At 42.1% G+C, this 14947-nt stretch overlaps 6 protein-coding genes across 6 annotated transcripts; 3 read left to right on the top strand and 3 right to left on the bottom strand.

Moving 5' to 3' along the window:
* The first annotated feature begins 521 nt into the window (after nucleotides 1–521).
* Nucleotides 522–2616, top strand: BCR41DRAFT_94937 (hypothetical protein). The gene is made up of 3 exons (XM_022031094.1): nucleotides 522–766; nucleotides 867–972; nucleotides 1092–2616. The coding sequence occupies exons 1-3, from the start codon at nucleotides 679–681 to the stop codon at nucleotides 2239–2241; spliced, it is 1344 nt and encodes a 447-aa protein (XP_021880473.1). The 5' UTR covers nucleotides 522–678; the 3' UTR covers nucleotides 2242–2616.
* Nucleotides 2287–6241, bottom strand: BCR41DRAFT_94922 (hypothetical protein). Its single transcript, XM_022031092.1, has 4 exons — nucleotides 6009–6241; nucleotides 5525–5818; nucleotides 2727–5394; nucleotides 2287–2616 (listed from the first exon to the last, which is right to left on the bottom strand). The coding sequence occupies exons 1-4, from the start codon at nucleotides 6153–6155 to the stop codon at nucleotides 2333–2335; spliced, it is 3393 nt and encodes a 1130-aa protein (XP_021880472.1). The 5' UTR covers nucleotides 6156–6241; the 3' UTR covers nucleotides 2287–2332.
* BCR41DRAFT_94927 (Alpha/Beta hydrolase protein) lies at nucleotides 5955–7797 on the bottom strand (the record flags this gene model as incomplete). The annotated part of the gene is made up of 2 exons (XM_022031093.1): nucleotides 5955–7621; nucleotides 7752–7797. Coding segments are annotated over 2 exons (1339 nt in total), but the record flags the coding sequence as incomplete, so codon positions are not given.
* Nucleotides 7798–8423: 626 nt separating this feature from the next.
* Nucleotides 8424–9364, top strand: BCR41DRAFT_307304 (putative ATP-dependent DNA ligase; the record flags this gene model as incomplete). The annotated part of the gene is made up of 2 exons (XM_022020856.1): nucleotides 8424–8492; nucleotides 8609–9364. Coding segments are annotated over 2 exons (825 nt in total), but the record flags the coding sequence as incomplete, so codon positions are not given.
* A 942-nt stretch (nucleotides 9365–10306) lies between these two features.
* BCR41DRAFT_397206 (hypothetical protein) lies at nucleotides 10307–12151 on the bottom strand (the record flags this gene model as incomplete). The annotated part of the gene is made up of 4 exons (XM_022028876.1): nucleotides 10307–10470; nucleotides 10610–10867; nucleotides 11970–12006; nucleotides 12143–12151. 4 exons carry the CDS (start codon nucleotides 12149–12151, stop codon nucleotides 10307–10309), a joined length of 468 nt encoding a protein of 155 aa, XP_021880469.1.
* Nucleotides 12152–13328: 1177 nt separating this feature from the next.
* BCR41DRAFT_397205 (hypothetical protein) lies at nucleotides 13329–14939 on the top strand (the record flags this gene model as incomplete). Its single annotated transcript, XM_022028875.1, has 2 exons — nucleotides 13329–13674; nucleotides 13798–14939. The coding sequence occupies 2 exons, from the start codon at nucleotides 13329–13331 to the stop codon at nucleotides 14937–14939; spliced, it is 1488 nt and encodes a 495-aa protein (XP_021880468.1).
* Nucleotides 14940–14947: the final 8 nt, after the last annotated feature.

The following is a 14947-nucleotide window of genomic DNA, read 5'->3' as shown; positions in this document are numbered from 1 at the left end:
TCAACTTCATACCGTCATGGGTTTACTAGATTATATCGAAAATCTGGATCGTGGAGTCTTCGAGCTTTTCCCAAGGAATGTAGAGCTTCGCGAAGAAGCACCATCAGTTGCTTCCACAGCATCTTCTTCTGCTAGACAGGAAAGGAAACAGCAGGAAAAACTAGATCATAGTAGCCATATTGGCAAAAATAATAACATCCACAATCGTATTGGAAACCCCAGCAATATTAGTATTAGGTCCAGAACAGATGGTGATCCATTTTTCGAAGAGCGCACTGGATATCGTGGAGGAAGTACTATGGCAGCGGACCTATGGAACCACCTTAGTGGATGTAGATTATCATCTGTATTAGATGCAGACATAGATGCAGATCTGAATGAGGAATACTCGCTTGTGATTCCAGGGTTGTCCAAAGCAGATATTCAGACGTTTTTATGGGAGTATGCATACATACCAGAGATATACCAAGATGACATTGCAACTTTGATTCGGTATTTACGGCGGGATGAGTGGATGATGGATGGATCCAAGGGGCCAGCTATATTCTTTGACTGGGGCCTTGAAGGCATTCAGAAATATTCTAAGGACTATAATCAGAACAAGATTCGAAAAGCCAAAATACGGGAACAAGAAGAGGCTAAGAAACTACAGGAGGAAGCTCATAGACAACAGGAGGAATGGAATCGACAGCAGGAGTTGATACAAGAACAAGAAGCTGTGCACCGGTTAGAGATTACAAACGATTTTATTTGGAAGATACACAAGGTCTGCTATCGATGGTTATTTTGTTATATCCTCTTTTTTGAAAAGAAAAAATAAGCGGCTAAAGCTCACTTTTTTTTTTTTTTTGTCGCCAAGTCCTCAGCTATTACATCTGTAACATCCACGGAAATCAAGGATTTTATAAAGACACTTGAAATGGAGATAAGCGAGTACTTTGATTTCTGCTTTGTTGCGCTCACAGCCGTAGGGTGAGTCTAACTGCAGATATCATATAATTTCTCGAAGAAAAAAGAGACCGTTTATTATATCTTTAATTTCAATTATACAAATGTTCCTCTTTTTTTTTTTTTTTTTTTTTTTTTTTAAGATCGTTTGCATCTGGACTCTACACTCAATCGAGTGATCTCGATTTGACATTGACGGGGAATAACAAGCATATTAGTATGGAAACACTTGCGGATGCGTTACGGCATTTTCATTACGAAGGTGTCTCGATCTCAACATGCAGTAGCGTCCAGGAGCGAAGGGCCGTACAAGGGTCAGAAGGAACAGTGGCCGCAATGGCAGCGATGCCCATTTCAAGATATATCCCCTTCGCCTTTATTACATTCACAGACCCGAAATCAGGGATTGTTTGTCACCTTACTTTGAATGAGCCTCTGGATATCCAACGCTCAAAGCTTATTCACACATATACGCAAATTGAACCCCGCTTTGTCCCTATAATGATCGCATTAAAGCATCTGGTGGGGAAGTGTCACTTCCTCACTGGATCTGTACATCAGGATAAATATTACTCTGTGCCGCTGGGGAGCTATGCATTAGCACTCATGTTAATAACTTTTTTACAGACTGAAAATCCACCACTTTTACCAAAACTTCAGCTTCAACCGAAAAATCAAAAGAACAATGATACACAACAAGGGCAGTTAGGGCAGCAGATGGATAAAGATGACCGTCCTATCAAGGAAAAGATTGTCCAAGGGATCGACTGTTCATTCGATCAAGATTATGATTTTTATCAGGGGTTTGGCGATAAGAATATCAAGAGCGTAGCAGAGTTATTGGTCGATTTTTGCCGTTTCTTTGGATATGTTTTTGACTATGAGTTCAAGGAAGTGAATCCTCGAATTGGTGCTTTTCGGTGGCGGCCAGGGCAGCTCTCTAAGACTTCTCTAACCACTTCAGTTACTAGTACTGGTAATAGTGGTAATAGTAGTAGCAGTGACATTGGAGCAACGCTACAAAGCCATACAGCTTCAAGCTCCAGAGTCTATTCTTCCCCTTCTTCTACAGCAACTTCGGCTACTATCAAACATAATCGTATCGCGACCGCAAAAGCCAAGGAAAATGCTAATGGAATCACTCTCCATATTATGGACCCATTTGATGTTGGATTCAATGTGACAGCAAGTTGCAATGGTGATTTGGTCCGCTTAATCAAAGGTTGCTTCCAAGAAGCATACGAAGCTTTAGTTGAAGGAAATATTAACCTGGCATTTTCTGAATCAGGATAAATAAAAATGGGAAATATTAGGACGCATGAACTATGTTGAGTTCAGCGACAACTGATAGAAACTACAAAAAAAAAAGCCCATTTGGTTGTTTTTATGCTAGAGATTTTTGCCGTTTAGTGTTCGATGTCGAAATAGCCCTTATTAATGGTGGTGACGATGGAGATTGTGCGCGCCGCTTCAACAACCCTGACGCATGTATTTCGTTTGACGATACTAAAAACCGCTCCGCTTCACTGCGTGTCCGTTTCAGATATTGAAGTCTTCGCAAGATTTCACTCAAAGAGTGTCTCTTCACCAATGCAATTTCATCTTCCTTATTCTTGGAAAAGATCTTGCTGTCGTCTAACCTTGTCCAGAATCGATCCTGGATCTCTTCTATAGTATAGTGGTATCGTGTGAGTATTTGAGAACTAAAGCTTAGTTGTTTTTTTTTTTTTTTTTTTTTTTGTTTCTTGCTAACCAACAAATATGCCAATTTCACTTGCCTGTCATGCCATCGTTTACAAATGTCCGTGCAAGATCCAAATCGCCTGAACAGGCATCCAAGATATCAATGGCCTTCAGTTGGGGCACCAGCTCGAACATTACCATGGTTCGAATCTCATCTTTGTATAAATGCCGCAAGTATATTAGCAACTGACTTCGCTGATAAAGGATATCCTCGTCAGCTTCCGGATCGTCCCTGTTCCTTGCATCATCCAAACTGTAATATGCTTGAATAGCATCGCGTTTTAATGTATGCTCTTTAATACCCTCAGATAAGCATTTTGTAATTTCGCTGGAAGAAGCTCCGCTGTGCGGCTCCTTCTCTGTTGACATTGTATGTAGTTGCTGTGTAACTATGTTTTCCTCGATTGGCTTTTGCGGCCCCTCCGCGACCCCAACCTGCACTTGTTCCCCTACTGAGTCATTCTTTGGTTGCTGAAGCTTTGATGGCGTGACCTGCCCTGGCTTCTTCACTCGCTGCTCTACTTTTGTAGGCTCGTTTAGACGTCGCGTTTCTACGTGGTGGCCATGCTCTACTTGTGATTCTTTAACAAAACTATTTTTGCTCAAGACAGTCGTTGTAGTTTGGTTCTCAGAAACACTCGATATAATCCCTTGTATATGCTCAAGTTTTTGCACGAATTTTCTTCGCCTTATTAAAGCCTCTTCAACGTCATCCTTTTCGTCTCCTTGCATTTGCTTTGATGATGATTGAGTCTTATTCTCAGCTACTGGACGTAGCTGGATAAGCTCTGTACTAGCTTCTTGATCATTAATCGAGCTAATAACGTCGTTGAAGTGGTTTTTATCGCCCAGCTCTACGCCATCATCAAAACTTAGGTTGTCCGTCGCTGGTAAATCCGATTCATTCGTGCCTTGGGAGACTGCTCCTGATGTTTTCACTCCTACAGTCTGGTTGCTTCCGAAGTCATGCTCTAGTACACTAATTTTTTTGTCCTGCATTATTGTCTCCTCTTTCTCTGTCAGTGCACTGGGTATCATAATATTTATAAAAGAACCATTAGCTGTGCACTCTTTGCCCTTTACTCGTGGAATCATGGCCTCAATTTGCTTATCATCGTCTGATAAAACCAAATCATCCAGTTGGTCACCAATAAATGTCACAGTGTCTGATTTTGTTATTGTCGATATTCCTTTATCTTCCACGGCTTGTGCTAATGACTGGTGTGCCTCCCTCGCTTGCGCTAAAGGCGCTGGTTCTTCTTGAGAAGTTTGCGTATCCCATCCTCGTGTATATTGAAATCGGCGCGGTGGATGCGGATGTGGTTTTAAAGATGCTGTAATCAACTTTGCCGGAAGATCAAACCCAGAAAAAGGACTTCCATCATCTTGAGTCGACTTCAGATCTATATTGGCTTTGTCCTTGCACGAATAGGAGCTCTGTCGAGGAGGAAAGAAGGGTCTAATTATCTTATCGGTTCTTTTAATCGCTTGAACGATGCGTCTAGCAACAACGACATCATCCTTGTCAAGTAAATCCAAATTTAATGATTCTGTCGCCATTGGTGTTAACAGTTCTGACCCGACAAAATCTGTAGTATATTGATGCCCATTTGGCTTGATTAAGTCCTGAGTAATTGGTGATATGGATAAGGTATTAGCAGTTATGGCTAGTTCTTCCTGAGGATCGTTTACCCATCTGATTGGCGTCATTGATGGCGGAAAAGGACTTCTCAATGCTTGTCCTTCAGTAGTCAGGACCATCTCTATCATTGGAGGCTCTGAAGATTTTAATAGTGGGCTTGTGGTTTCTTTCATAGTACTCGAGAGTGCCTCACTTGGTGATGATTGTGAGGACTGTGATGATTGTGATAATGAGCTAGTTTGTTTTAGCTTAGACATTTTCATTGCGACAGCAGGAGTTGCCTGATCGGTTTCCCCTGTTACAGGTTTGAAATCTATACGATCCATAGGAGATAGTGATGTTCTCAAACTTATTCGCGAGTCTTGTGGTTCAATGGTGTCATTCTGTTTCAGTTTGACAGGCGAAAGCGAAGAATACTTATTCGTAATTGATGGAGTTAGTTTCTCCGGCGTGACCTCTTTTCTGTGTTGTGTTGGTTCCTTACTTGGAGGATTGATGCAGGTTAAGCTATCAATATTGTATGTCGAGCTTATTTTGAATTCGCTTAGTAAAGGCGCTTTTTGTGATGTATCACGATTCTCGCGACTACGGGCGATGGCCGACATATTCTGTCGATGGAAATTATCTTCTTCCTCATCCGATTCAATGTCGCTCAATTCTAGAATGTTGAACAAGGGAGCAGTGTTTTGACTAGAGAAATGCTGTGTCTGATATTGCAAAGTGTCTTTGCCGTTGGATTCATGATCAATAATGACGGGATTTTGTGATAATGCCGATTCCATTTTTTGTGCAATTTTGGATGATACATTGTTAAACCCCTTTTCATCCATGCTCATTTGCTGGTTTGATTGACCACTAGAGATCGATAACTGAGGTCTTAATGATGGTGATAATAATTCTAAAAGATTGTCTGGCCTTTTCGTTTGGACTTCCTTTTGCTCTATCATTTTTAACGGTCCCTTTTGCTTGGTTTTGCTGAACTCATATGGAGATGGTGGATCCGTCAGTTTCAAAACTCTCACAGCCCTATCCCGCCATGACTGCCATGAATGCTGTTTGTGCTATATAAGCAATATCCATAAAAGTCAAGTCAAAGGTTGTTCAGACTGTTAGACAAAAAAAATAAAAAAATAAAATCGCCTTTGATTGTCGTCAATCAAGCTTTTTTTGAGTACAAAGTGGGAAACATACCGCTTCAGCAAAGTCTTGGTAAATGCAATTTCCTTTCAGCTTTGCATTTTCTTTCGCTTTTTCTTTGATGTATTGGCGTAATAAATTATCATCCTCTAATGAATAATAAGACTTTGCGGTCCTATTGGCGAGTTGAAGTTGATACTCTGGCGAATTGTGATTGACAAGAGTCTGTTTCTGAATGCAATCCCTAATCCAGTCTGTCGAGTGCATTGCCTGAGCATATTTCCGTCCTGGATCTGCCAAGCAAATGAACGCTGTCCGTTCATTCTGAGTGATGGTGCCACCATTTTGCTGCGATTGACGATTAAAGTAAGTGATAATGAGATAGTAGTAAAATTAAACCCACACAGAAAAATAAAGATGGTAAGATATCTATGTTAGTCAATAAAAAAAAAAAAAAAAAAATAGAAAGAAAGAAAAAAAAAATGCTTCACTTCCAAGTAGGAAGATTGATAAGTCAAAGTTTGGTCCCGCCATTTACTCTAATTAAGTTCTCAAGATCCGAGCTGTTCTGAACAGAGCGAGAGATGCATATTTGTAATGGTTGTCCTTGAGCATCCACAAAGAGCTGATGGGCACTCTGTTGATCTTGCTCAATGAATGTTCGGCTTCGACGTATGTCAGGCATGATGACAAAACCCTGTTTCGTGAAAGAATTTGTTGAGAACTGTAGTTTATTTGTTAATGACAGAGGCTCTCACAAATTTCTTCAGGTGTCGAATGGGACAAGTGTGCTTCATGCATCTGGCGCAATTGTAGGAGGCGTGTATCACATGGAGTGAGGTTTGAAGAATCTTATATTTAAAGTCGAGCATGACTACTCTGAAGTCTAACCTGCTCTTTGATCGTATCACGATCTAACGCGTGTCCCTCAACTAGCCACGAGTGTACAACTGTCTTCCACAATTTTTCCTTGCATGAATTGAAAAAGAAACCCATGTGTCCAACCTTCTTCATGTTTAAATCCTCTACCGGATTGAGGCCAACACATCTCCGCAAAGCATTTGGGATTGTCTCTACGATCCGTGGCGCCGAGGTTGACGAAAAGTCGTCATCCGAGAAATAGATTGAGTACGTTGGCACTTTGAAAAGTTCAAAATTAGGCTTCCACTCGGGGTTACCACCTAACATGTAATCCTTAAACGATCCCCAATACGACCAAGTTTCAAAACATCCCTTGGGCAAATCCTCCATTGCGTTCCATAACGTTTTTCCTGGATAGTATCCATATCGTGCATTGACGATGGGTGAGGCAATGAAGAAGAACCAATAAGTGAACAAGGGACTATTCATATACCGCCAATAAGCAGATGTAGCACTGACGAAGAGACATCGCTCGACGTTGCGTGTGTAGTAGGCGTCAATAGCAGGTAAGATATGTGCCCCGACGGAATGACCCACATAAACAGTTGGGTTATGTGGAAAGTGCTCCAGCACATATGTGAAGACTCCAGGCAAATCCTTGAGTGCCCAGTCGATGATCGTAGCCTCAAAGCCGATCAATGGGCTCTTAATATTCTTTTTATCCTTGGATGATGCATTATTGGGCTCCTGTGATGGAACTGTGGACATGCTGGATGGTTTGGGTGGCAGTGGTGGGGCTGAGGAAGACGAGTTGCCGGGAGAGAGCGGAACGTTTTCGGCAGAGGCCTTTAGGAAAGCAAGCTGCTCATTATTGGGCATAGATCGGCCCACGCCACGGTTGTCGTATGTGACGACAACCATTCCAAGCTCTTGGGACAGATACTGTGCAAATTTAAAATAATAATCCTGAATGGTGGCGGTAGCAGAGCCAATGATAGCGACTTTTGTCAGTTGATCGATTGCTTGTTTGCGTATTGCCCCATTAGAGAAATCAGAAGTGTCATTGACGGGGACAGCATCAGGCGGAAGAGCAGTGACGATTGGCCCTTGTGGGAAGAAGAGTGTGCCACTGAGGAGGAAACCATCAAGCGCAGTGACTACGATCGGCTGGTAGCTGAGCTCAGTCTTTTTTTCAGTAGCTCTTGGCTTTTGTTTTATAGGCATAGTAAGAGCTAAGGAGAATGCAGAATGAGTGGAGAATAGGAGAAGTGAAAATGGACTGGTGAGTTTCTAAGAATGCGATGACAATAAAGAAAAAAAAAAAAAAAAAAAAAAAGATTAAGGAGCCGAGCAGAAATGTATTCTACATTTCATGAGCCGGAAAAAAATGTCACTTTTTCAGGTGCCCTCTCGTACTGACATGTCCATGTCGTACAACTGTGTACAAGAACATGTTCACAGACATCGCCAACTGTGTGCTTGAACCCTCCCCTTCTGTGCCAATCTTCGCTCTCTCTTTTTGTTTTACTCTTTCGTGCCATTTAGATCCATGCTGAGACCATGACTATGTACATGTAGCCATATCACATGCACTTGTATCTGGTTCTGCCCTAAATAATCCAAAATCCTCGGGATAGCAACACTATGACTATCACGTGTCAATGCACAGTTTGAACTTTGAAATAGAGGGGATCATGATTGTCAATGATTTGTCAATTGAAGTGTGGCTGTCCTCCTTATTAGGACATGCACAATTAAAATTGATGGTCATAAATAAATACATATTTGTACTGTACCACATGTGGGCAATGCAGCAATTGACAGACACAGCCATTCGCCACCATTCAAGATTTTTGCCACCATTCCATTAAAAAATCTCTCAATTTGTAACAAGCATATAAAATGGCCTTTCCGCCATTCCTTTTTTTTTTTTTTTTTTTTTTTTTTTTCATTAGTTCTTATTCTTACTTACATACACACACTCTTTCCACAACTTGTCATCCTCTTTGTGCCTTTTCAAGTCCCCCTACATTAACAACGACACTACCTATACAATATTTGAATAAAGATGGCAAATGAAGCTCAACAAGTTATGCTAGCCCACAGTTGGGCTGAGGACTCGGGTGTTGACCCTTCCGGCTACTGGATGGCAGAGAAATTGGTAAAGCAAGAAAAAAAAACCCCTCCTACATATATTTGCCATTTCACTGTAATCTTTTTTTTATTCTTCAACAAATCTATAACTGCTTTTTTTTTTTTTCCTCCCTCATTTTAAAGGATGGTGTACGTGCATATTTCGACGGCACCCATTTCTACTCGCGTGCAGGCAACAGGTTCTTTGCACCCCCATTCTTTAGCCAGCACCTGCCTAAGGACCAACCTCTAGATGGAGAACTCTGGCTCGGCCGTGCTCGTTTTCAGCAATGTGTCTCCATTGTCAAAAACCAGAAGGCTGACCGTGCAGATGAATGGAAGGAGATGACTTACTTGGTTTTTGATGCTCCCAAGCTGGATATGGTGTACGAAAAACGCCTGGAGTACCTTCGCTCCATCATGCCCACCTATGGCAAAGATAGGATGGACACTTCATCTTCATCAGGCTCCAATAGCAATAATAACAAAGTTCCACCCTATTGTCGATTGGTCCCCGTACAGAAATGCCTTTCCAAGGCTCATTTGATGCGAGAGCTGAGCCATGTTCAAAACCATGGGGGAGAAGGCATCATGCTTCGTGCTCCACGATCGCGTTACGAGTTCAAGAGGTCGAAGACACTTCTCAAGGTCAAGACATTTTTCGATGAAGAGGCTATTGTAGTGGCTCAGGTCAAGGGTTCAGGCAAAAATTCTCATAGAATGGGCCATCTTCAAGTCAAGACACCCGATGGTCGCTGCTTCTCCGTCGGCTCGGGATTTACGGACGCTCAACGAGAGCGGCCTCCTAAAGTTGGCGCCATTATTACCTACAAATTCCAAGAATTGAGCAACAAACTCATCCCTCGTTTTCCAACCTTTTTGGGCGAACGAATCGATATTAAATGGGTTGAATATTGCAAAACGTATAAGCCCCCAACACTCAAGACAGCTACACCTGCCAAGGTAGTTTCGCTCCTGAAGCAAAATAGTTTGATTTTTCAAAACAACGAAGATGATGACAATGTTGGATCGGACAGCACAAAGGCTTTCCTTGACAACGCGGATAGCGATAATAATATCAATGCTGATGACGATGACATTAGTTGCGATGCGGAATCAAGTGATTCTCCCGACGAGCCCGAATCTTCCTCATCGTCTTCGTCTCCTCCATATCCTTCTGCTGGAATCACAGACTCGACGGCCAACAGGAAGCGGAAACTGGAACAAGCTCAACAGTCCAAGTCAGATAGTGGTAATGATAACAGCAGCAGTAGCGCTGTTACTACTACTATTACAGCTATCACAACCACTACGACTCAGATAGTTTGTCGCTATGGAACCAATTGCTACCGCAAGAATCCGGATCATCTCAAGAAATACAGTCATCCATCAAAACGTATTAAAGTATGAAGGGATCCCACTCCCAAAATCTCTTAATTCTCCTAATATCATAAATAAAAATAACTGAGCCATGAATATCCTTGCATAAGCAAACTAGCAAGATGGTTCTTAATAATTATTTGGAAGAGCCTAAGATTGTTTTTGTCCTAGTTGATTAGTAGTCCAGAGGAGATTGTTAGGGACCCTCAATTCATTTATGGAGAGGCTGATCCAATTACAATGCTCCTCATAATAGATATCCTCGTACTTTTGTATCTTTCTGTTTCTTCCTACTTTTTTATCTCTATTATTTTATCATTCCCCTTCTTTTCATTTGTATCTTCTCAGTTCTTTGAAGTGATTTCCTTCCTTTCTCTTCTTTCCTCTTCCCTCGGGACTCCAGGAACTTGCTGCTGCTTTTCCTCCTCCTCTAACGTCCTCTTTCCATCAAGTAGCTTCTCGTCAGTATAGCCGACTCATATCTATACACATTGGTCCCTTCTCGCCTAACGGAGCAGATTTTTGGATCGAATCGGTGTCAGAGGCCGTGGAGCTGCGTTTGAGGAGCTTGGGCCGATAGCCACTTGACTTCATGGAGTTATAGTCGGCTACAGCACCGATTTGACCTCTTCCATATCCAAATATATGTCTATCTCTTCAATTTTTAGGCTGGCCTCGTGAGCCTTGATGCCTGGATAAAAAAAAGCGCGCACCTACGTCGAAAAGCGGATCAGAATTGAAGTATAATCCTCCTCTTGTCAATACCTCGACGGTTTCGGATATGGATCCCCTGGCTAAATTCGAAGCAACAGCTGAAGAGGTCCTTAGTAGGCATCGCTGTCATTTGCCGAGTGCTAACTCCAAGCAACTGACTGCTCTTGTGGGGCCGTAAACATGCTTCTATCTGGGATCCAGAGCCAGATGAGTCCGATGTATGAATGCTTGAATTATATGTGCTCTGAGGTTGCTCCGCCTGCTGCCTCTCCAATATGCTGAGGCTGGGTGCGATCCTATTTTCGCGACCTAGCGGTTGCCAGCGAGAGTGAGAGCGAGAGAGAGGGATGATATTGGCAACCTTTTGGTGTGTGTGAATTGGACAGTCGACAAAATATAGGCACACAGAAACACAGATTACAAGATGATATACGAAACTACAACAACAGAAGCGAGATATGTATACCGACGCGTTTGCATGTCTTTCCTAGGGATTTGTTATAGCCGTGGCGAAGGCGTCTGCATGATTGTAGAGTGGTCACCGAAATAAAGTTTGTTTATTTCTTCTGGGGGCTCCATCAGAAAATACTTATGCTATGGCTCCAGTTTGATTCGAATAGTCTAGAAATTAAAAAAACGTCGCCATGCAAAATGTGAGATGCCTTGTGTTTCTTCATGCACAGAAAGCAAAGAGACACACCTCAACTAGTCTTGTGCATGTTCGTGTAACGGAAACAAATAAAGATTTGCACAAAAAAAATTTCTCGCCCCGCTCCCATGCATGCAAATATTTCGAAACAATGGCATTATCCCTTCAACCATAATTAAGACAGATATGTCCTGTAACCTTAATCTCTCACAGTGTATTCTCGTTTTCTCAAAAAAAAAATTAGACGGGGTGGTATAACTCATCAATCCTTTTTTATCGTCATTTTTGCAAATCGGGCTCCAATATATTATTCTAAAATGATGATTGAATTAATTTTGTGGCTTATTGTGGTAGCGACGGGTTCATTTCAAGTAAACTAATTGACATTCGGAGGTTACTCAAAAAATACATACTTTATATGGCTGTGATGGCTAATATCTTTACATTGATCTACTGCAGACTTTTTACAGGACAAATGTCTCCTCCAAACCTTATGGTCGAAGGGATAGTCAACAAAAAGCATCTAAATTGTTTGGTCAATGCTCTCCTCATGTTCACATAAATACGTTTTTCACTGTTAACGTGTTTGTTTTGTCTAGAAAACCCACATCCATAAAAAAAAAACGAGTCTGATAACAGCATACTATGCATGAAAGATGGAACCTTGACACCATGGCTATTGTTATATTCAACTCATGCAGACTCCCCAAATCAACTTGTGATCACAACTGCTACTTGAACGCATGGACTCTATTGACATACTGACATGAATCTTTCGATCATGCTCTGTTGCCAAGAACTTGAAAAGAGGTATATAGATCCATTCCTCCTCGCATTGAACTCCTCTCAATTCCGCCCACATTCTCTCAACACAATCTACATCCACAACACTCGAATCACGCACAAACATTCCACCGCTCACTCGAACATATTACCATGAGCATGATATGTTGAAATGGTCCCCTATGCCTCCAACAGCCCCTATAAATCTTATTAGCAGTGTTTACCAAACCAGATATCCCAAGAGAATGCAAGGAGATGAGGAAGCAGTGGATGCGACAAATCAAGCCTCGCTGTGTTGTATAGGAAAAGATCAAGCCTCATGGTACGGTAGAATGGATCAATCCATATTGCCCTCCTTCCAAGTCGATACCACGGCGACGAATATTATCATAACTATATAAAAACTAAGCCTCCAAACGGACGCTGGGATTATGTGTAAGTCTTCATGAGTTTTCTTTTTGCATAAAAGAAGCCAGGTTAGTTTCGCAGTTGGTGCCTACATAGTATTCACAGCTTTGCTAACCTATTTTAATAAATAGGATAACGGGAAATAGTCAGGATTGTGACGCGTTCTCTTCCTTACATTCAATTTACTCTATTTATGCTTTATAATAGTTGGATGGCATTTCTTCTGGGTCAAATTGAAATATAATAAAGATTATAAAAAATAATGAGTACATGTAAGTATGTGCATGGATTTCTGGAAAAGCAATAAAATATATTAACATATTTAGTAGCTATGAAGGGAATATGCTAAGGGAGACAACAACACCTTATATCTGCCTTTTCCCTGAATGACATCGCATGAAGTGCAAAGCAGGCGACAGCTCAACGGCTGTGGTCGGAAGGACATAGCATATAGTACAGCGATATTAGGGACTTTTGTGATAACCAAAAACTTCGATTATACCAACATACAGCTTAAAAAAAAAAAAAAGGCGCATGTTGCCTACTGCATACCTTTTTTTCCTCATTTTTCTCATCACCTGCTTGATCTTCAGTATGCACGCTCAAAACTAATTGCGCTGCAGTAGCATCTTCGTCTTCTTTACCTGCTGCAAGAACATTAAACACAGTGCATTATGATCTGGACTGACGGATTTTCAACATGGAGACTCAAAGATCCATTCATATGACGAAAGGCCACCGTTTGTCGTTTCTCTCCCCTTTACACTCCTACTTGCACCCTAATATCTGGCTGCTCTTCCCTTCTTGCTTTTACTTGAGATCATTCAATTTTTTCATATACACCAATACCTAAATTCAGTCTTTTGTTATCTGTCCATATCGCAACGCTATTCAACATTCCCCATCGCCAGCAATAGTATTGTTCATCCCATGTTTCGCCTTGTTAATAGGCGTTTAGCCGCTAACCGTGAGCTTGAGAGCTTGAAGCAGGAGTTTAATCAATGTTCACTCCCCACGGAGTTCGTCTACAGGATTGTAGTGTCATGTGTGGATGAAATCTTAGATAGAGGGCTCAATCATCCTTTTATACTCAAGAACCCATACCCTGCCTCTGTCGTCGCAGGGATGATCACCTTGATGGCTGACCCTGAGCGACGGGATCTGTTTTCACTCAAGTGTATGAGGATCGACACTGTCGCAGGCGTCATGCTCACAGCCCTCAAGAACCTCCGAGAGGCCATTGTCCCTAGAGAGATTCAGGATGAGTTGACTTCAAGTAATTATTTATTATTATTGCTGCTATACTCAATAATGATATGAATATATCTTTGCAAGGATTTGGTCTTCCCGCAGAGCATTCACTTTTCCTTCCTCTACCCTTCTTATGAAACCCCTCTAGTGCCAACAACACCAACAACTAGCAACCAGAGTATAAACAAGATCAGCACAGTCAACTCATTACTTAACCATCCCAGCTTCCCATCTGTGAACAAAGCCTTATTAATGGAGCTATTGAATCTGTCGCTCGCAATTCTCAATCGGTCTAGCTTTAATCGAATCAAACCAGACATGTTGGCTTCGATTCTCGGCCCTCATATCTTTACTACACAACATGCTACCATCTTACAGCACACCCCACAGCAGGCTTACTCCTTTGGATGGGGTGTCGCGCTCGTCAACGACATTAAGCGCTGCTCAAAAATGTTTTATGTTCTACTAGGCGGATACAGACGCGAAGTCTTGGGTAGCGTGGAGGACTGCTTCTGGGAATATGATCCAGGGATGGCAATGAACTCAGGTGGCACGCCCTTGCCTGCACCCCTATCCGATGGCAGTGTGGGCCATTGGCTTGGGTCGACAGCAACTATTCATGTTGGCGGACTGAGAAGAGCCTCTTCTTCAAGCTTGGACATAATTGATAATCATGGAACACATTCTAGCCAAAAAAACCGCCAAGAATTCTATCAAAGTGTGCCTCAGCTCCTTCCTGTACCGAACTGCTCCTCCAGCGCCAGCAGCAATAACGCTAGCTATTTATATGTCCCTGGCTCTGCTGCACGGCCATCTCTATCTCGCTATAGCATGGTCGGTAATATATCCACGACTCTCTCCGAATCCATCCGCGCTGCTGCTGCTAAAGAGGCAAATCACTGGAATACTAGCAAAAAAAATTCCGAGTCCAAAGGCCCAGCAGCATTAGTGCATTTGCGAGAGCCAAGGCACACCAACAACAACAGGAAGCAATATTATAGATCACAAGGAATAGTGACGACCGTGGAGCAACGTCAGCAAGAGCTATTTCAACGGCGATTTGAAGAGAAGCATAGGACCGGCTTCGATGATGCTGCCATAGACAATAGAGATAGTTCTGAGTTGGGTAATCTATTCCGTCGCTACAATATTCAGAACGAGACCGTTGGAGATATGACATGGAGACGCGAAGAGAAAAGACAGGAGATTGAACGTATGATCCGAGATTGCCGTGGCACTGGGTTGATTTTTGAGACGAGGCGGAGTGATGACGCGATGTCACGTTCTTAGAAGTTAGA

The sequence above is a fragment of the Lobosporangium transversale genome (assembly GCF_002105155.1).
Source record: "Lobosporangium transversale strain NRRL 3116 chromosome Unknown BCR41scaffold_23, whole genome shotgun sequence".
In the NCBI taxonomy this organism is placed as follows: Eukaryota; Fungi; Mortierellomycota; class Mortierellomycetes; order Mortierellales; family Mortierellaceae; genus Lobosporangium; species Lobosporangium transversale.
The sequence above is the reverse complement of the archived record's forward strand: the minus strand, read 5'-3'. Positions and strand labels throughout refer to the sequence as shown.

What these genes read in the sequence shown, in the direction of transcription:
- BCR41DRAFT_94937 (XM_022031094.1), top strand. Translation starts at nt 679, where the DNA reads ATGGAATCGACAGCAGGAGTTGATACAAGAACAAGAAGCTGTGCACCG. An exon ending in TTATTTGGAAGATACACAAG is followed by an intron (nt 767 to 866) that starts GTCTGCTATCGA and finishes CCAAGTCCTCAG; the next exon opens with CTATTACATCTGTAACATCC. An exon ending in GTTGCGCTCACAGCCGTAGG is followed by an intron (nt 973 to 1,091) that starts GTGAGTCTAACT and finishes TTTTTTTTTAAG; the next exon opens with ATCGTTTGCATCTGGACTCT.
- BCR41DRAFT_94922 (XM_022031092.1), bottom strand. Translation starts at nt 6,155, where the DNA reads ATGCCTGACATACGTCGAAGCCGAACATTCATTGAGCAAGATCAACAG. An exon ending in ATCTTGAGAACTTAATTAGA is followed by an intron (nt 5,819 to 6,008) that starts GTAAATGGCGGG and finishes CGTCAATCGCAG; the next exon opens with CAAAATGGTGGCACCATCAC. An exon ending in ACCAAGACTTTGCTGAAGCG is followed by an intron (nt 5,395 to 5,524) that starts GTATGTTTCCCA and finishes TTGCTTATATAG; the next exon opens with CACAAACAGCATTCATGGCA.